Consider the following 21,583-nt stretch of genomic DNA (forward strand, 5'->3'; position numbering starts at 1 on the left):
CTTGTACTTCCTACATAGTGAGGACCGGAACACGTTTTTAACCAACAGAGTGAGGACATTTTTGCAAAGTGAGGACATTTCGGCCGGTCCTCACTTCTTTAAAGGCTTTTTTGAGATTTTTTTTGTCATTTTGTGTCTTTTTTTTGGTCATTTTGTTTCTTTTTTTTAGTAATTTTGTGTCTTTTTTTGGTCATTTTGTGTCTTTTTTTAGTAATTTTGTGTCTTTTGGTGTCTTTTTTTGTCATTTTGTGTCTTTTTTTGGTCATTTTGTGTCTTTTTTTTAATCTTTAAGTCCAACATAAAATGTGATTTTGAATCACAAAAAAAATAATGTACATTTCAGAATTATACAAGTAGGCCTTTTTCAGGGAACAAGAAATGGGTTAACAACTTAACTCTATGGAGTCTTGGGCTATTTTGTCCATTTTTGAATTCTTTTCATGTCTTTGTAAGTCATTTTGTGTGTTTTTTTTTGGTCATTTTGTGTCTTTTTTTAGTCCTTTAGTCCAACATAAAATGTGATTTTGAATCTTTTTTTTACTTTCAAAACACTATCATGCTCAATAAAGAATTTAAAATGTTGCAAATGTGCGTTAATTTCAGAGTACACTGAGACATTAAACTGCATCATTTCCAATTAAATTCTGGAAAAGTTGGTGTGTTCTAAAACTTTTGACCAGTAGTGTATGTATTTTTTGTTTTGTGGTGAACTCTCCCTTTGAACTGTTTGGAGGATTGTTAGCGTCTAGTGTGTGAGTCAACCTGCACCACCCAACCCGCAAAAATATTGATTAATTAACCGTCGGAAACTTTATGGTTGATGGCAGCAGAGACAATAGTGTGTGTGTGTGTGTGTGTGTGTTCTTGTATTTCCTACATAGTGAGGACCAGAACACGTTTTTAACCAACAGAGTGAGGACATTTTTGCAAAGTGAGGACATTTCGGCCGGTCCTCACTTCTTTAAAGGCTTTTTTTTTAGATTTCAGACTTTGTTTTAAGGGTTAAAGGTTACATGATAATGATAATTAACTGAAACTGTATTGTGTGGTTACAAAACTAACTAAAATTATAGTGAAAATGTCCTTCGTTTTCATCTTTGTCAACTTTTTTCATACATAATGAAGATGGATCAGACAAAGGAAATAAAGGCAAAATTTACTGTGGCCTCTTTTAATCTCCCACCCAACACATACCCCATTACTAAAAAACTAAAACTAATAAAAACTAAACTAAAACTAGCTAACTCACTCTAAAAACTCATTAAAACAAACTAAATTTGAAAACAAAAATTCACAACAAAATTAAAAATAAAACTAATGAAAAATCCAAAACTATTATAACCTTGCAGGGGAATTCACTGTTACAATGAGGGTCCTCACAAAGATAGAAGTACAAGAATGTGTGTGTCTGTGTGTGTGTGTGTGTGTGTGTGTGTGTGAGAGAGCGCTGCTGACTCAGAAGCAGAAAAACTCTGTACCCCAATTTCATCTTTGGGACTTTTACACAGCAAAATCGGGAGTGTTAATTCAACTCACAGTGTTAAATTTAACACTTTTTTTGAGTTTATATAGTTCTCACGGATTCTGAGTTACAATTACACTTTGAAAAGTGTTAATATTTTAACTCTTTAATAGTGTTGAACACTCAAAGTGAAAAGGAATAACACAATTTTGAGTTAAAAGTGCACTTATGTGGTGTCATAAAACAACACCAAGGGTGTCAAATATTCATTTTAACATACATTGTGTTATTTTATGACACATTTAAGTGTTTTTTCAACACTAAAATCATGTTATTTCCTTTCATTAATGTGATAATTAACATTCGTAGTTTGGTTTTACGATACATTAAAAGTGCATTCTGTCTTTAGCCGAACATACAAGTCACAAAATCTGAAAATCAACTCCAACTGAAGTGAATCTAACTTTTGATCACTACAAGTATTAAAACAACTCCAAAATCAACACTCACCAACTCAAAATTATTAACACTGAAAAAACAACACTACAGATTTTGCTGTGTACATATAGAGCGAGGTGGAATAAAGGCCCACTGTTCCTGCCATTACCAAGCTGTGTAAAAGGGGCTAATGTTTTAGCTATTTTCCTATTCACCATCAGTATTGCTTGCTTGTGAGATAAAATAATAAACATATCTACTGCACATCCCAAAAATAGTCTTAGTAAAGTAAAGGTAGCCAGCTCACTGTGTTAAATTTAACACTTTTTCTGAGTTTATATAGTTCTCACAGATTCTGAGTTAAAATTACACTTTGAGAAGTGTTAATATTTTAACTCTTTAACAGTGTTAAATATTTGACACCCTTGGTGTTGTTTTATGACACCACATAAGTGCACTTTTAACTCCAAATTGTGTTATTCCTTTACACTGTTAATTTTTTAACACACATTGTGTTATTTTATGACACAAAGTGTATTGGTAACACTTTACAATAACCAACTAAGTTGTGTTTATAGATGGTTTATAAACCAATTATTAACCATTTACTACATATTCAATCTTTATATGTTTTCAACCAATTTCTTAAATGTATATGAATCTTTTCTAAATCATTAACATGCTTAATATGGTGTTAAAAATGTTATAATGAGTGCAACTTAAACTATTAATAAACTAAAAATTATAATTTAATTGTTTCTTAATGGAAAATTAACTACAAACTTACATTAATATACCATCTATTTGCCATTTATAAATTATTTAGTTAGTTAAACATTAATAAATGATCTATTTACCATTCTAAATGGTCTATATACGGTTTATAAATGATGATTAAACATTAATAAACTATCTGTTTACCATTTATAAATGATGGTTATTGTAAAGTGTTACCAGTGTATTTTCAACACTAAAATCATGTTATTCCCTTTCACTGCGAGTGTTAATTTTTAACATACATTGTGTTACTTTGACTCATTAAAGTGTATTTTTAACCCTAAAATCATGTTATTTTCTTTCACTAATGTGATAATTAACATTTATTGTTTGGTTTTACGATACATTAAAAGTGCATTCTGTCTTTAGCCGAACATACAAGTCACAAAATCTAAAACAAATCAACAAAAAACAAAAAATAAAAAACTCCAAAATCAACACCGAACAACTCAAAATTATTAACTCTGCAAAAAAAACAACACTACAGATTTTGCTGTGTATAGAAACATTCATTCATTCATCATCCTTAACCGCTTATCACAATAGAAACATGCAAAACATATTTTACCAAAATTCAAGTACTACTGGCTAATTCCAAAAACAAATGTAGCAAAAATGTTTAAAAAAAAAGTTGCTGCGATCCCTGAAAAAAATCCCCTAAAAAACTCATGGTCCAACCAGCTAATACTGTAATTCAGGGTTAAAAGCTTGAGCAAACATGAGTGGAGTGTCCATTGTAGGACTTGCATGTAAATCCGAGTAGTTGACAATGTTTGACACTTGAGTATAGGACGTGGTACTGTAGCCACTGCTTGTATTCTGCATGCAGACTGAGGCCAGAGTGTGGAACTTATCGTCCAGGTCCAGGTCCTTGGCCGGGTCAAAGGAATCATCAGCGATGGAGATGGCGTCCAGCTCAAACCTGGTCCTAGTGTCTCCCTCCTCAGCATACTCATGAGGAGCATAATCACCCAGCTCCTCTTCTGGTGCCTGCAGTCTGTACAGCATCTACAGTACAAAGAAAAGGAAAATAAATGTTTTAAAAATAAATAGAATTAGCCTAGCTTTTGTATCCAACATGGTTTCACAGAAATCCGTGAAATAGCCACAGAATCGCTCAAATTTCCGTGAAACTGACACAGCGGTCAGAACAAAAAACATGGCGGACAGTTCTCTCATTTTTAGTGAAAAATCAATATTTTGACTTAGTTTCTGCATAAAAATGGATTTTGATCACATTTCTAGCCAGAAATATATGTTTTATTTTCTAAATATTCACTCAGTGAATGTACATAATCACTTTGTATGTTGGAATAGCCACGGGATATGACTGGCATTAACTTGCATTGTAGCGAAATCCGTGTCAGTTTCACGGAAATTTGAGTGATTCCGTGGCTATTCCAACATACAAAGTGATTATGTACATTCACTGAGTGAATATTTAGAAAATAAAACATATATTTCTCGCTAGAAATGTGATCAAAATCCATTTTTATGCAGAAACTAAGTCAAAATATTGATTTTTTTCACTAAAAATGAGAGAACTGTCCGCCATGTTTTTTGTTCTGACCGCCGGGACCTTGAAAGTCACGTGACTTGGAACAAACCAATAGCCACGACATATGACTGTCATTAACTTGCATTGTAGCGAAATCCTTGTCAGTTTCACGGAAATTTGAGCGATTCCGTGGCTATTCCACGGATTTCTGTGAGACCAGGTTGCTTTGGTAGATTGATTAAATTCTCATAATTACCCGATTAAGTGCGTTGAGCACGGTTGAACGTTGGATTTCAACATCCTCTGAATCTGCAGCATATGAATCCTGGAATCTGTTCCGGTTTGAAGAATACTGACTGTGTCCCCCCCAGGTCTGGGAAATCAGTAGCAGGTAAAAACAGGATTTCAGTTATTTTAACCCTTTGATGCACAACATATAAACACCTTCTAATGCACAACATGGGTCAAAAATGACTTGCATTCATTCCCCATGTTATTTCATGCTGGCTGTGTGTTTGAATATCTTTTTTTTTATTACAACAGATCATTATATCCATTTTTCCTTTCCTATTTTATGATGAAAAATACTTTTTGTATTTTTACATCAAGTTTACACACATGGGTCAAAAATGACCTTGTGCATTGGAAGAGCAGTGATACAAAAAGGGTTTTTATTCAAAAAGTAAGAAAAGAAAACAGGAAAAACCTGGAATACTGAATGATGAAATTAATTTATTGCAAAGATATAAATTATAAAAACTTAGTCGGGTCACTTTATACCCATGTTGTGCATCAAAGGGTTAAAGAACATCAGAAGTCCAACATACAATTTCATAGTTAAAGGGACACTTCAACCCCAAATCAAAAACACACATTATTTCACTTAACTGTGGTGCTATTTATCAGTCTAAATTGTTTCTTTGCATGAAAGTGCTGAGTGTTGGATATATCAGACTATGAAACTATTTTCTTTCTGCCATAGGTCCTGCCTTTACATTATGTTTGTTTTGTAAATAGTAGTACAGGTTACTAGAAAAATACACTACCGGTCAAAAGTTTTAGAACACCCCAATTTTTCCAGTTTTTTATTGAAATTCAAGTCAAATGAACAGCTTGAAAGGGTACAAAGGTAAGTGGTGAACTGCCAGAGGTAAATAAAAAAAGGTAAGCTTAACCAAAACTGAAAGATAATGTACATTTTAGAATTATACAAGTAGGCCTTTTTCAGGGAACAATAAATGGGTTAACAACTTAACTCTATGGAGTCTTGGGCTATTTGGTCCATTTTTGAATTCTTTTCATGTCTTTGTAAGTCATTTTGTGTCTTTTTTTTGTCATTTTGTGTCTTTTTTTGGTCATTTTGTGTCTTTTTTTAGTCCTTTAGTTCAACATAAAATGTGATTTTGAATCTTTTTTTTTACTTTCAAAACACTATCATGCTCAATAAAGAATTTAAAATGTTGCAAATGTGCATTAATTTCAGAGTACACTGAGACATTAAACTGCATCATTTCCAATTAAATTCTGGAAAAGTTGGTGTTTTCTAAAACTTTTGACCAGTAGTGTATGTATTTTTTGTTTTGTGGTGAACTCTCCCTTTGAACTGTTTGGATATACTAAATGAATATTGGAACATTTCTAAGAAAAAGTGTTCATAGAGGTGTAGATTGACTTACCCCACGCATTGAGTTCCTGAGCCTGTTATTTGTCATTGATGCTGCACCCATTGACTGGAAAATCAAGCATTTTAGTGGTTAATACTGCACTATACATTAGAGTAACTTTAGAAATATGGTCAAATTTTAATGAACTGCAACATGCCATTAGCCTGTAAAATTCTAGACATTTACCTCTTAAAATTTGGGCATTACTTCAGTGATTCAGTAATCATAATAAAAAACAACAACAAAAACAATAACTATATTATCAATTTCATTACCTGATTCATAGAGTTCCCAAATGCCATGCTTTGTTCCATTGTTGACTGGCCCATCTGGGGGAAAATAAAAAAGCATGTCAAGCCATGAAAACACTTAACTTTTTAAATATATAATTACATTTTTGGTAACACTTTACAATAACCATCATTTATAAATGGTAAACAGATAGTTTATTAATGTTTAATCATCATTTATAAACCGTATATAGGCCTTTTAGAATGGTAAATACATCATTTATCATCATTCATCATTCATCATATCATTCATAAAAAGCTAATAGATGGTATATTAATGTAAGTTTATAGTTAATTTACCATCAACAAATAATTAAATTATAATTAATAGTTTATTAATAGTTTTAGTTGCACTCATTATACCATTTTAACACCATATTGAGTGTGTTAATGATTTTGAAATTATTCATATTCACCTTTAATAAATTGGTTGAAAACATTTAACGATTAAATATGTATAGCACTTTGTAAATGGTTAATAATTGGCCTATAAACCATCTATAAACATTACTTAGTTGGTTTTTGTAAAGCGTTACCAAATTTTTTATTTGTGTCCATTTGTATTACACTATACATATTCTATTGTTTTTAGAAGTTAACAAATCTTATGAAAAAGGCAGAAAAAGCAGTGCTTTAATTTGTGTACTTTAAGCCCAAAGCTTATTAGTTCCTGTTGAAAAGGCAAATACATTATATATATATATATATATATATATATATATATATATATATATATAACAAGTAACACTTTCATGAATAAATACTTAAAAAAATTTTTTTAAAAAGCCAGAATAAAAAAAAAAACTGGAATGTTTTCAGCAAACATTAGTCAAGAGTTAAAAATATACAGGGGACTATAATGTTTTGACAATTTAAACAATAATAAAATAATAAAATAATAATAAATGATCATTTCTCTACCCAAGAGTCCCTTTGATGGAATTCAGTTGTAGTCATGCCATTATGTGGCATTGAAATGTGCTTCATTGACATCACCGCTGCTGCTGCTGCTGCTGAGTTTGTCTGCAAAAAACAGTCAAAGAGTCAGTCAGGACCACACTAAAAATGAATTAGTGCCTATTTATTATGATTGGAAAGGTGTGCTTTATAAGAAAGTATATTTGAATGTATTTTTAATCACTCACTTTCTTCACGTTGGCAGCACTAGACGTCTTTCTGACTTCCTCACTCTGAATTTGTCCTCTGTTGAACGACTCAACCTGTGCAGAATTTCAATATAGTCTCATATGTTTTCACAGGAAAAAGTCAGTATATTTCTGTTATTATAGTGTGTACAATACAACTGCTGCAGGATGAACAACTCTTGCTTTTTAAACTATTATTGTACTTTTAAAAACAACAATTTACTCTGCAATCTGTTCCCCGTTTCTCGATGTTACTGGTCATCAGATTTTGTACTGACTCGTCACTTGGGATTGGACAGTGCTTTTTCTCACATGACAGCAGAAAAGCCAAAAGTAGCACACCTGGGAAACAGATAGGACACAAACAAATCAAATCATACAGTTTTATGTCCTAAATGATGCTACCATTTTAATAATAATAATAATAATAATAATAATAATAATAATAATTATGCACTTTACATTTCAGGAAATATCAAAGTGCTACAAAAGCATTACAGTCTATTTATAAAAATGATTAAATAGGTTAAAGGATACAAACAGCTAAACAAAGGATAAGAACAGATTAGATTATTGATTATTTGATTTATTTATTTTATTATTATTTAGTTTAACCCATTGAAGCCTGGAAAGCGGATACGTCATTTTGTAGTATTTGTATAAGTTCTCAAATACTTGAATTTTTTTCAAATTTTTGAATTTCATTTCTATCTGCTACAGAGGCTGAAAAATCTATTATTTAGTAGAATAGTTGACACTTTTTTTTCCAGAATTTTCCAGAATTTCCAGAAAATTAGAGGCTTATTTTAAAATCGCCCAGCAATTTTTCAGGCCTCAATGGGTTAATTAAGAAGATTATGTTTGACTGGGACATTTTTTTCAACATTTAAACTAAAAAACAAGATAATATTCACGGTGTGTCCTACCTGCAAGCAGTAGTAGGCCAAAAAAAATGATCCCAAGCCCTCCTGGTCCTACTGAGGAGCCTTTGACTGCACGGATGCGACAGCTGGGCCTCGCTGGGTTTAAGCATTTACACACAGTAACTAACAGGGTTTGTACAGATTTTTTGCCCTGAAGGTCAGAAATTTCCAGTGTCAACTCATAATCTCCGGAGTGAACGATCGGCTCTCTCACCAGGTCGACTGAAAACCCTGTAAAAGAAAAAATGTCATGTTGTCAAGGTTCATGGTGACATTCTGTATAGTAGACCTAGGCCCCGTTCACACGAGGACGGTCTGAACAGAAGACGCAAAAGTGGCGTCGCGTCTTCACTTTTTATTCCTCGTTTAGACGAGCGTTTTCAGGAGGAAATCTGCTGCATACGGTGACGCAAAAGTGTGTGAAATTGGATTGTCTGCAGCCAGGCGGCATCACTTAAAGCCATAAGAGCATCTTTGGGCATGCAGAAGTTTTCACGCCACACATTTTCATCAGCTACTCCTTCCACAAAGTTCTCCACCATCACTAGATCTCCCAGGTCTCGTTCACAGCCGTCTGGCTCCTCCCACCAATTGCTGCATCCAGAATGTGATGGAGGTAATTCCAGATCCTTCTCTGTTCACTAATACTATCTGTACATATCCTGGACATTTGGTGGAAAGACTCCTGTAAGTTTCTTAGAGCTGCCAGAGCAGCTTGAAGGTCCCACCATGGAAATAATCCCACGTTTGTTTATTTCCTGTACTGGAGCATGTATGTGACGTAAACACATACGTGACGTGAGCAGATCAGATCAGAGTTTTGTGTCTTGTCAGTGTAGACCAGCTATTCTCAACCTTGGGGTCGGGACCCCAATTGGGGTCGCGAGATGATTTCTGGGGGTCGCCAAATCATTTTGGAAGTCAGCTCTGTCTCCACTGTGTTCATGTGTTCATATGTTTAAGTCTTTTTGGTCACTTAATGTCTTTTTTTTGGTAATTTTATGTGTTTTTTTTTGTCATTTGGTGTTTTTTTTTGTCATTTGGTGTCTTTTTTTATCATTTTGTGTCTTTTTGATCATTTTGTGGTCAATTTGTGTCTTTTTTGGTCAATTTGTGTCTTTTTTGGTCATTTTGTTTCCTTTTTTAGGTCATTTTGTTCCTTTTTTGTATGATCTGAACTGTGCATGTGAGATTGTGTTCAGTGAGCGGGGGTCGCGGACAACATGCATGTTAAATTGGGGGTCGCGACTCAAAAAGGTTGAGAACTACTGCTGTAGACGACACGCTACGGAGGAGCGGATTCAACTTTTCCACTTTGGAAGGTGGTTTTCAGATTTTTGCGTCTTTAAGCCCCCAAAACGCCGTCACCGTCTAAACGAAAGGCACTTCCGATAAAATATTTTGTCAATTTTACCCGCGAGCGTCCTCGTGTGAACGGGGCCTCAGAGTTTCCTGTAATAGTGGTGATGTTTGCTCACCTTCTGTAGGGTCAAGCTTCCACTTGCCCTCATGTTTTTCATCCAGCTTGAAGGTGAAAGGTCCACCGTAAGGTTCTTCATCCGGGTCTACAGCCGTGATGTTGGTCATTGACTGTCCATCAGTATCGCAAATGTCAATTATGTTCTCAGGCAGGGACGGAACATTGTCGTTCTCATCGCCAACACGGATGACCACGGTTGTGGTGCCTGTCATTGCAGGTTTTCCTAGTGACCAAAAACACACACACATGTTGTCAGTAATGTGATTCATAACATATACAGTATGCAGTGTTGGGGAAGCTGTCAAATACTGGAAGATTGAATGACTGCACTGCAAAAAAAGAAAAGTTGGGTGAACTCAAAATTTCAAGGCAACAAACTTCGATAAAATTTTAAGTTGGACAATTAAACTAAATATTTTAAGTTTTGCTTTTGAGTTTGCTCAACTCTGAATTCAGATTTTTGAACTTTTAATTTTACATTGTAATAACTTTTAATTCTTACTTCTGCTAACTTCTGCAATGTGCTGAATTGGCATGATTGTAACGCTGCTATGAAATGTTGCAACCACAATTTTGAGTTAGCATTGATACGCTAATGGCTACTCTTGTAGCTGTAACAAGCAGCGCCGCTAGCATCATTTAGCTTCTAGCATCAGTTAGCCACTAGCATCAGTTAGCCACTAGCATCAGTTAGTCGCTAGCATTAGTTAGCCGCTAGCTTTCGCTAATTTCGACCGAATTTCACCGCTTTCGCGCATTTCCCAACAAAGAAATAAGAGTTATCAGAACTATTGTCCCTTGTTGTGAACCCCAACTTAAAGATATAAGTAACAACAACTCACCAACTTGTTTTTGAGCAGACAACTGGCTTCCTTTGTTGTGCTAACTTACATTATTGCCCTAAATGTCAATAATTTATATTTCCAAGTTTTACCAACTTAAATCACTGTTTTAGGCCAAAAAATACAAGTTGGCTTTTTTGCAGTGTGGAAGAAGTTGAAGTGCAGCAAAGCTACCCTGTGGAACAACTACTTTGGTTAACTACTTTATACAATCAAATTGAGAGTATATGTGAAATAAAATTATAACAAAATATAATACAAAAAGTCACATGCCTGCAAAAAAAGGTCACTCAATTAACCCATTGACGACTAAAACTGCCTGTAAAACCTGAAGTTTTTCTGGAAATTCAACAGAAGTGTCAACTCTTCTACTAAATAATGTATTTTCCAGCCTCTGTAGCAGATAGAAATGAAATTCAAAAAGTATTTGAGAGCTTATACAAATACTACAAAACGACGTAAACGCTTTCCAGGCTTCAATGGGTTAAGTTTATTACAAAAAATGTAATAAACTTAACCCAAAAAGTGAAGAAGCAATGGTAAAATATAGATAAAAGATCTTTCCTTATATGCCCCAATTTTTTAGTAGTTTCCATAGTTAAAAAATGAATTACAGTTTTTGCTGATATTTACACTTAAATTTACAGTAGAAAAGCCACTCTGTATTTTTTACGGTGTAGTTCTGGCAACCACAGCTGCCGGTATTTTACCGTACACTGTAAAAAAAAATCTGTTTAATTTACGGTAAAATACCGGCAGCTGTGGTTGCCAGAACATCACCGTAAAAAATACAGTGAGCATATGTAAATGTAAATATCAGCAAAAACTGTAATTTATACAGAATAATCCCATTACTTTTAGGATAATTGTGTCATCGTGGAATTTCTCCATTAACTTTACATGAAAAATTTATATTTTTACAGCAAAACTGTGTGTTTTCTACACTAGAATTTAAAGTTTTTTACTATTCTTTGATTGACAGTAATTAAAAGTATCTGCTACGGTGATGTACAATGTTTAATTTTACGACCTATTTCTGATGCAAATTGACAGTGTTTTACTGTTATTTCTACAAACATTTTTTACTGTGTAAATTAAACAGATTTTTTTTTTTTTATAGTGTAGTTTAATTATAAGTAGTTGACTACTCCCCAACACTGCGCGTATAGAAATGCTCCTGTAGGTCATACCATTGTCAACAGCAAGTATTGTGACATTGTAGAGTCCTTTTTTGACAAAGGATGACTCTCGGTCTATGATGTCTTTTGTGGTTATTTTTCCAGTCTTGGAGTCCACTGTCACCCAACTGGCTGGATCGTCTCCCATTGCGTATCTGAAACACAAATGTTATGTTTGACATATTAATATACTAATATAGAATATTGCCGTTCTGTGACATGCACAGATAGACTGTAGATTTTACAGTGAAAAACTGCTAAACCATGACAGTAAAAGACCGTAAAATGATAAATGAGTTAATTCAGTTTAAGTAACAATGAAACATCGTGAATGTATATATCAGCCAAAACAGTATTTTTTTTTTACTGTTTTTTAAAATACATTACTTCACTGTAAAATACACTGCACTGTGATTGTAGCAAAAATATACTGTAATATATATACAAGCCATCATTTTTGCATTTATTATTTGTATAAATACTTTTTGTCACTGTTAAATTAACTAAACACCATATCTCTAACAGAAATATACTGTAATATTTAATGATAATATCTTTAATTTATGAAGCATTTATAAAGATTTTCTTGTCAGCTAATGTTGCGACCACAATTTTGAGTTAGCATTGATACGCTAATGGCTACTTGTGTAGCTGTAACAAACAGCGCCGCTAGCATCTGTTAGCCGCTAGCATCAGTTAGCCACTAGCATTAGTTAGCCGCTAGCTTTCGCTAATGACCGAATTTATAAAGATTTTCTTGTCAATCATATTGCAAAACAGCGTTTCTTTTGATGGAAAAACTCTTTATTTTTTACGGTAAAATATGCAATAAAATGGCAATCTTTAATGTGAAATCAACAGTGCTAATATCCTTTTACCGTAATATTGGAAAAAGTTGCACCGTATTTATTACGGTAAAGTTCTGGCAACCACAGCTGCCGGTTTTTTACCGTAAAAACAACAGTTGTTTTTTTTTTTACAGTGTGGACTTGTAGCTATCATGTTCATGACTCACGCAATTTTGCTGGTGGTGGCAGTGTCAGGGTCTTTAGCTGTCACTGTCTTCAGATACTTTCCCACCACGGTATTCTCAATCAGATGAACGTAATAGTTGTTTGTGTCGAAGAATGGAGACTCATTGACATCCTCCACCATCACTGTGACTTTGCGGGTGGACTGCTTCTGTTTTATCCCTGTCCCAGCTGCTGCACCACCACTAGTGACCACTTTCCAAAGACCAGTGCTGCTGCGACTCTCTACTTCACATGAGGAATAGGCGATCAGATTTTCTACACTGATTATAAGGTCCTTCATGTTAGTCTTTTCATAGTCCAGTTCCTTTAAAAAAAACAAAAAAAGTGGTGTCAGTGTTTGATTTATTTGTACCAAATAATTACTGCAGCTTAGAGGAACACTCCACCGTTTTTTCATATTAAAACATGTTATTCGGTCAAGTAAGACGAGTTGATACAGACCTCTTGCGTCTCAATGCGTGCACTCAATCACCCTGGCGTGCGGCGCCACTTGGCTAGCACTTAGCTTAGCCCAGTTCATTCATTAGGATCCAAACAGATGGACAGTTAGAAGCGACCAAACTCCTCCACGTTTTCCCTATTTAAATACAGCTACACGAGTAGTTAAACGACCAAGTATGGCCACACAAAATAAAACGTGGCGCTTTTCTAAGCGGATAAAAAGGAGAACTATAATGTATGGCGGAATAGCACTTGGGAGCACTTCGACTCGGCGCAGTAATATCATCACTCCTGAAAAATCTTCTCCCCTCAGGAGTGATGATATTACTGCGCCGAGTAAGTGTATTTAAATAGGGAAAACGTGGAGGAGTTTGGTCTCTTCTAACTGTCCATCTGTTTGGATCCTAATGAATGAACTGGGCTAAGCTAAGTGCTAGCCAAGTGGCGCCGCGCGCCAGGGCGATTGAGTGCACGCATTGAGACGCAAGAGGTCTGTATCAACTCGTCTTACTTGACCGAATAACATGTTTTAATATGAAAAAACGGTGGAGTGTTCCTTTAAAGAGACCAATATACAGTCTATGTCAGGGGTGTCAAACTCAAATACACAATGGGCCAAAATGTAAAACTTGAATAAAATCGTGGGCCAACATTGAACAAATTAACCTTTTAATATATACCAAACATGTTTTGCTTTAACATTAAATATGGAACCAGCAACGCTTATAAACATACAATATATAACTAAATAGTGCAGACATGCAAAATCAAATTTCAAATAAAAAACACATCAATGTCATTAATTTATTTATTAAAAATTAAATAAAAATCGTATGCCTCTTTTCTATTTGCATCCTTCTGATTTAAATATCAAAATACAGTTTTTCAACAGGTTAATACATTTAAAGATAAAATAACAATAATAAATCAAGTATTAGCGGTAAATGCGCCGTATAATACCGGCGGGTCAGCTTTTATTGTACAATAATTATATAATAATTTGGTATTGCCTCGCGGGCCAAATAAAATTACACTGCGGGCCAAATTTTGACTTTGAGTTTGACACCCCTGGTCTAGATGATAACTGACAACATACCTTTTCCACATACAGTATTCCCTCGTTGGTTTTAGGATCAGTAGTGATTATGAAGTTGTTGTCTGTGTCTCCTTGGATGGAATATTTGGCTCTCCAGGCATCTGTATCTTTCTGGTCTGTGTCTGTAACTTGTATACGTGCAACTTCAACTTTATCCACTCCTTCTTTCACTTTCCCAGGACCCTGGGGTAAAACACAAATGCAACTTTTATTATGAGATTTTATTCAACTGTCACTGAGAGTAAAAGAAGTAATTACTTACTGTTTGTCCAGTGATTTTAGGTAAGTGGTTATTTCCGTCTTCTATGTTGATGATGATGGTGCTGGAGCTGGAGAGCTGGTTGGGTGTTCCTTTGTCTTTGGCCTCCACTATAAGGGCGTATTTCTCTGCACTCTGATTGGTTTAAAAGAACAGCTTTCAAAATATTTTTGTCGAACATATATAATTTGGTATACACTACCGGTCAAAAGTTTTAGAACACCCCAATTTTTCCATTTTTTTAATTGAAATTCAAGCAGTTCAAGTCAAATGAACAGCTTGAAAGGGTCCAAAGGTAAGTGGTGAACTGCCAGAGGTAAATAAAAAAAGGTAAGCTTAACCAAAACTGAAAGATAATGTACATTTCAGAATTATACAAGTAGGCCTTTTTCAGGGAACAAGAAATGGGTTAACAACTTAACTCTATGGAGTCTTGGACTATTTTGTCCATTTTTTAATTATTTTCATGTCTTTGTAAGTCATTTTGTGTCTTTTTTTGGTCATTTTGTGTCTTTTTTTAGTAATTTTGTGTCTTTTGGTGTCTTTTATTGTCATTTTGTGTCTTTTTTTGGTCATTTTGTGTCTTTTTTTGGTCATTTTGTGTCTTTTTTTAGTCCTTTAGTCCAACATAAAATGTGATTTTGAATCTTTTTTTTACTTTCAAAACACTATCATGCTCAATAAAGAATTTTAAATGTTGCAAATGTGCATTAATTTCAGAGTACACTGAGACATTAAACTGCATCATTTTCAATTAAATTCTGGAAAAGTTGGTGTGTTCTAAAACTTTTGACCAGTAGTGTATATGTATACCAAATTATATTATTTATATTTATTATATTTGATATATAATTTTCACATTTAAGGAGTGAAGTTCCAAAATAAACAGATTTGATATTTTTGATTCATGCTATCAAGTAATGAATCATCTCACCTCGTGGTCCAGGCAGCCGTAAAATGAAATACTTGCAGTATTTCCGCTCTGTTCTAAGTAGAACTTCAGCCCATCTTCCTTTGGAGTGACTTGCTTTAGTGTAAAATCAAAAGTTCTAAAGGCCAAAGTACTATCCTTATCGCTTGCCATAACTGTGGTCAGTTCAGTGCCTGTCAGAATTAGAAGAAAGGAGTTGGTGTTTCATCTTACACTGTAAAAAATGTCTGTAGATTTTACGGTGAAAAACTGCTAAACCATGACAGTAAAAGACTGTAAAATTATAAATTAGTTAATTCAGTTTCAGTAACAATGAAACAACGTAAATGTATATATCAGCCTAAACAGTATTTTTTTTAAATTAAAACAAAGACAAAACATTACTCCACTGTAAAATACACTGGCACCATGTTTGTAACAAATATATACTGTAATATATATATACAAGCATCACTGTAACTTTTGCATTTATTTTTTGCAAAAATACTTTTTCTCATTGTTAAATGTACTAAACACCATATCTCTAGCAAAAATATACTGATATTTAATAGTAATATCTTTATCTTTAATTTATGCAGCATTTATAAAGTATTTTCTTGTCAATCATATGGCAGAACACCGTTTCTTTTGATTTATTTTTTGATTTATGGTAAAAAATGGAATAAAATGGCAATTTTAAACGTGAAATCAACAGTGTTAATATCATTTTACCGTAATGTTACAAAAAGTTGCACCATATTTATTATGTTAAGTTAAGTTCTGGAAACCACAGCTGCTAGTATTTTACCGTGAAAACAACAGTTTCTTTTTTACAGTGTACAATGCAATGTTCTTATACCAGCAGCAAAGTTACAAGAGATAAAAAGAAGAAGTTACCTTGTACTGTTGCCTCCTTTATGCTGACCTCATATTTATTGAGTGTAAACACTGGAGGGTTGTCGTTTGCGTCTTCAATAGTTATCTCAATGCCGAGCCTAGTGTCTATAACAAGACTTTCTTTATTACGGGCCTGAAACGCCAGCTGTAATGCAAATACAAGAATTGTAAAAATAAATAAATAAATGAAACCCTTCACTGCATAAATGCGTGCACACACAAATTCCTTCTCACCTTTAAAACTTTGTATTTCTCATGGTCGACTGGGCCGTTGACGGTTATCATTCCACTGCTTGAGTCGATTTTTAACAAGCCTATGGGCTCCTTTTCAACACCTTCACCATGTATCTCGAAGAAAGTGTAATTCTTCTCAATTTCAATCTGAAGGAAGTAAAAACACAAAAGCAGGGAATTTTATTATACACTTCCTGCATCTGGGCATATGTACTGGCACATGTATGGGCCATGAAATTTTTTTTTGAATATTTAAGAGCTGATATCTAGCCATTTTCCATGGTTAAAGCCTGAACCATGAAATAATTGCCAGAAAATTCAATTTTTGTAAAAACTGAGTGCTTATTAACCTGCTGACGAATTTTAAGAAATAAATAAATTGCATATATGAATTCTAATTTGTATCATATTTGATACATCAGGTCTTTTTGTGCAATTTGTTGCTCACAGTTTGTTTTTCTCAAACTAACAAAAACATATAAACCCTAACATATTTAACCTATTAAGACTTTGACTTTTCCTTTTTCCTCAAACATGCAAAATACATATTTTTTTTCCATATAACACAACGTCATACATCTGCTGATATGAAGTTTTTTAATGCAGCAATGACTGATCCATTCGTGGAATCTGCATATCATTTTTGCTACATCTGGTATTTTTGTGCAATTTGTTGCTCAGTTTGTTTATCTTCAACACATGTATACATCAGGTTTTTGATGATGTAGAGGTCTCAAAAATAACTGTATCTAATATGATACACTTGGCTTTATAGGGTTAATAATGATTTTGGTTATTATCAAGAATCAGCTCTTTAATTAAACTCTCATGAGCTATTTTGTTGTTATCATTATATTTGTCCAAACAAATGCACCTGTAGTTCAGGGATGGGCAACTTAAACGCTGGAGGGGGCCACAATTTTTCACCGAGACTACCACAGGACCACATATAGGACCGTGCACTTAAATATGTTTACAGTGCAGTAACTTAACATGTTTCATGCTCAAATGCACGTATAACAGTATAAAAAAAAAGAATACAAAAGGTTTGAAGCAAATAAAAAATAACCACTGACAAATGTACAATTCTTTTGGTGGGTAGCATCATCAAAAGCACAAAAATCCACAATTAGTTGTGCTTAATTATACTGTTAAATGAGGATATTGTATTTTGGAGATCATTTGCATTTTTTATAGGTTGTTTGCGTCGTGGCTGCAACTATTTAACCCAGATTATATTAAGCCTTTCTGCATTTTCGGCTGTATGAAAAAAAAGTGTTTTCCTGTGTTGTGATTTCTTTTTTTCAGTGCAAGAACAGCAGACTGACATTAATTGCAAGAAGTAATTTTGTGCATTTTTACACTGCGCTTTTAAGATTTCATGCTCAAATGCATGTAGTGCCTCCAGTGGCCCATCCCTGCTTTAGTTGTACCAGCCATTAAAATGAAATAGAAATTGAAGAAAAAGGGTGGTCTAATAATTTTTCCATGACTGTACTATTCATATGCATGCATTGTGTGGATTCTCACTTTGCCCAGGTTGTATGGGAACGGTCCTCCGTAGCCTTCGTTGATAGCAAAGGAATCAATGATCCAGTTTCTTTTTTGTCGTTTCAGAAGTTTTGTAGATGACCTGTGAAATCCTAAACACTGGAAAAACAACATTACATCACATAAAGTACTCACAATTTATTTTCCCCAAAAATTCCAATAAATGTTGGGACGCTTTAAAAAAAAAAAAAACCCAAATGCATCAAATCAGAATTCAGAGTTTATATTTACAAAAAGGTAATGTTTATTAGTTTGACTATTAAATTAATTGTCTTTGTACAGTTTTCAATTTAATGTATATCACAAAGCATTAGCAAAACGATTTAGGCAAGATCCCAATTTCTTTGGAATCAGGGTTGTTTAATGAAGACCTAGATATCAGTTATGATATTATTACACACTATTTATTGGTCAGGAATTGGCATCATATTTATTAATTGTATATAAATTGTTCTTTTACTTTTTTTTTTTTTTCTTACTTTTGATACTGTGTCCTTTTTAACCTGTTTGCTGCTGGAAACTCATTTTCCCTGAGGGAGCCATCCCAAGGGATCAATAAAGTTTTATCTTATCTTATCTTATCTTAATGACAATCATTGATTGAACCTGCATATAACTCTAGAGACTCCAATCAGCAAAGTTCTTCTAAACCTCATCATTAAGTCCATTCTGCAGGTTGACTCCCAAAACTAAAAATGTCCTTCTCTTAATTTAAAGAATTGTTTGAAAATGTTTTTTTGAAATGTGTTTTTTATACAAACAATGTCTGGAAATGTTTCTGTGCAGGATCCTATGAAAAAAATGATTAGTGGATTCATGATATCCAGCTTTATTCATTTATTATTCCAATAGTTATTTTCTGAAGTTTAATTATAGGGTCCATATTGGTTTTATATGCATTTCCTCAGATTTCAGCACAGTGTGAAGTTTTCGGCATTACAAATGAACAGTGCAATGTAATTAAGGCAGTTCTTAGTTAATTAGTTAATTGTTTCATAAGAATTTAGTTCATTTCTGTTTAATGTATTCTATATTCTGCTTCCAACAAAGTTTATGATCTACACGGTCGTCCATAAAGTTGGAATAAAATACTTTTTTACCTCTTCCATGAAATTATTGTGACAATGTTTTATTATTGACAGATAAAGTGCATAACTTCATTAATCAATGTCTTGATTGTGTCTGAAAACAAAATTATTCCAACTTTATGGGCGTGTATATTCACACCCGAAAACTTAATTATATCAATTATTTCACCATTTAATTTCAGTTTTATGTCCAAGGTGGCCCTGATTCCACCAATCACCATGCATTTGGTTTTATTTTCATTTTCATTTAGTGCCCAAAAAGCAATCAATCATGTTGGAATTTAAGGCGGAAGTATAGAGGAAAAAAAAATGGCAGAAAAAAAAGTGTCGCTTGAGATATCTCTAACCCTTATCTCCAGAAAGACCGTCATCAAAGATAAATCCTTACCAGCATTAGGAAAAGACTGAGGCGTATAGTCCCCATAGCGTATTCAAATCCTTTGTTGCTGTCCTGATAAAACCTCTGCACCTGAATGCAAGTTGAACTGCATGCCGATGCAGGTTCTACCTGCAGGTTATGCCTGTGAGTGGGAGGGTCTTGTATGTCATAATAATACTAACCTGACATCAACCCTATAGGTTCTTCCTGGAAGAAACTTCAAAAAACAAATGGGTGTGTACAAATTACTGTGTCTTTGTGTGTGTAAACTTGTATAATATTCAGTATGTTTGGTGTCTTTGTAACAATTTCTGTCAGAAATATTGTGAAGTTAAACCTTCAAGTTAAACAATATAACTTTGATCATTATTATAGCTTATATTATAACTATATTATAACTTTGGTCTTTATTATTTATCTCTTTTCCAAACCATGATACAAAGTTCACCACGGTGCCAAACACTAAAGAAATTAAAACGATGGATGATGAATTATGTAAAAGCAAAACAACATGAAACCACAAAGGATCACAAAAATCTCATTTTAAACAATTCATTTGATTTTCAAAAGTGCTTTAAAAGCAGTTAGCTTGTGAGCCACTACAGTTACTAGACAGTTTGATATGAAAGAAACATTCATTTGATTGTTTGTGTTAATTTTTATGGCTCCATGTGGACAAAAGTGGTAGTGTTTTTTGGAGCGTCACCGCCTCAAGTTGTATAGATCTTGTTCTGGCAAGCATGCATTTCTTCAGTAATGTAAGTAATGGTATGTCTTATAATTAGTAGCCCACGGCAACATATATCTCAGCAACAAGGCCAACATGATATCATAAGCCAGCTGTTTTACAGTAAGATCATCCACCAGCCTGTCTCTCCATGGACTGGATGCTGAATAATGGACCAAGGTTGACACATGTTTTTGTTCTATCACTGATCCTTTTTTAGCTTTTTTTTTAGTTCCCCGGCAAGTTAATTTCTTTGTCTGATGCTGCTCCAGTATCAGCCAGAACCAAAATAATATAACCTCAAAAATGTTATTCATGTGATTCTCTTTTTATCCTGGAATCTGTGTATAGTACCAGTCTCTCTATATTTCTGTTTGGGCTAAATTTATGTTGTTGTATGTTTTTTTTTTTTTTGCCATGTGGCTTTGTACTGGTGTATCGTTGTTTTCATTTTTTGTTGTTGTGGTTATCCTTTATATTATTCTTTGTATGTTATTTGTGTGTACATTGTCTAATTTGTAAATAAATGTTCCTGAGTCTTTGTTGTCTAGAATTGTGTTTTAGTGTTTTGTTTTCATATTGTGGCTCCTAATAAGTAATCCACTGTTCTTTTCTTTGTTTCTTCGTTAATAAAAAAAATAAATAATAATAATTAATTCTCAAAAATAAAATAAAAAAAAACCTCTTCCTGCCTCCTTTTAACTGGCTAACCTACTATTCACTGTGAAATTTAAGTTGGAAATCAGACATTAAGTAGCTATATTAGCAGCCAATGGTCTCTTATGTGGGTCACATAGAGGCATCAGTATTCTGTTTCATAAACATTAAAAAAAACAACTCCTCGTAGCTTTGAATAAATAGATAAAATATTATGAAATTAATATTTCTATGAATGAACATGGACAAAATGTATTATAAAATACAACATATAGTATGACAATGTATTGTATATAATGTTATATATTTTATTTCAAATGCCAGCCTTCATCACAGAGTCTTTGTCATTCAAGACAAAGTTAAATTATTGACTTTAAGACTTTGGTTTCAATGAACGGCACCTTTGTCATTGTAAAAAGAATTTGGATGATGTGGGATGATTTTTATTCACAATTAAATAACAATATTAATATCAGCTTTGACCAGATGATTTCATTATGTGTGAATGTGTTTGATACTGAACACCTTGGGGCTCCACAACCCCAAAGACTTATTTCAAATTTAATTCTCAGATTCACTCTTATTCAACACGTCAATCTTTAGATCTTCATCC

At 33.6% G+C, this 21,583-nt stretch overlaps 1 protein-coding gene across 1 annotated transcript; it reads right to left on the minus strand.

Annotated features, from left to right (window-relative positions):
- Positions 1-3,078: 3,078 nt before the first annotated feature.
- LOC131971571 (cadherin-like protein 26) lies at positions 3,079-19,631 on the minus strand. Its single transcript, XM_059333080.1, has 18 exons — positions 19,596-19,631; positions 18,099-18,218; positions 16,569-16,715; positions 16,335-16,479; positions 15,462-15,631; positions 14,531-14,662; positions 14,269-14,451; positions 12,713-13,035; positions 11,710-11,852; positions 9,676-9,900; positions 8,201-8,428; positions 7,498-7,616; positions 7,275-7,349; positions 7,051-7,152; positions 6,115-6,168; positions 5,852-5,905; positions 4,432-4,548; positions 3,079-3,685 (listed from the first exon to the last, which is right to left on the minus strand). Exons 1-18 carry the CDS (start codon positions 19,629-19,631, stop codon positions 3,359-3,361), a joined length of 2,700 nt encoding a protein of 899 aa, XP_059189063.1. The 3' UTR covers positions 3,079-3,358.
- Positions 19,632-21,583: the final 1,952 nt, after the last annotated feature.

This window comes from Centropristis striata, chromosome 5 (genome assembly GCF_030273125.1).
Source record: "Centropristis striata isolate RG_2023a ecotype Rhode Island chromosome 5, C.striata_1.0, whole genome shotgun sequence".
Taxonomy (NCBI): Eukaryota; Metazoa; Chordata; class Actinopteri; order Perciformes; family Serranidae; genus Centropristis; species Centropristis striata.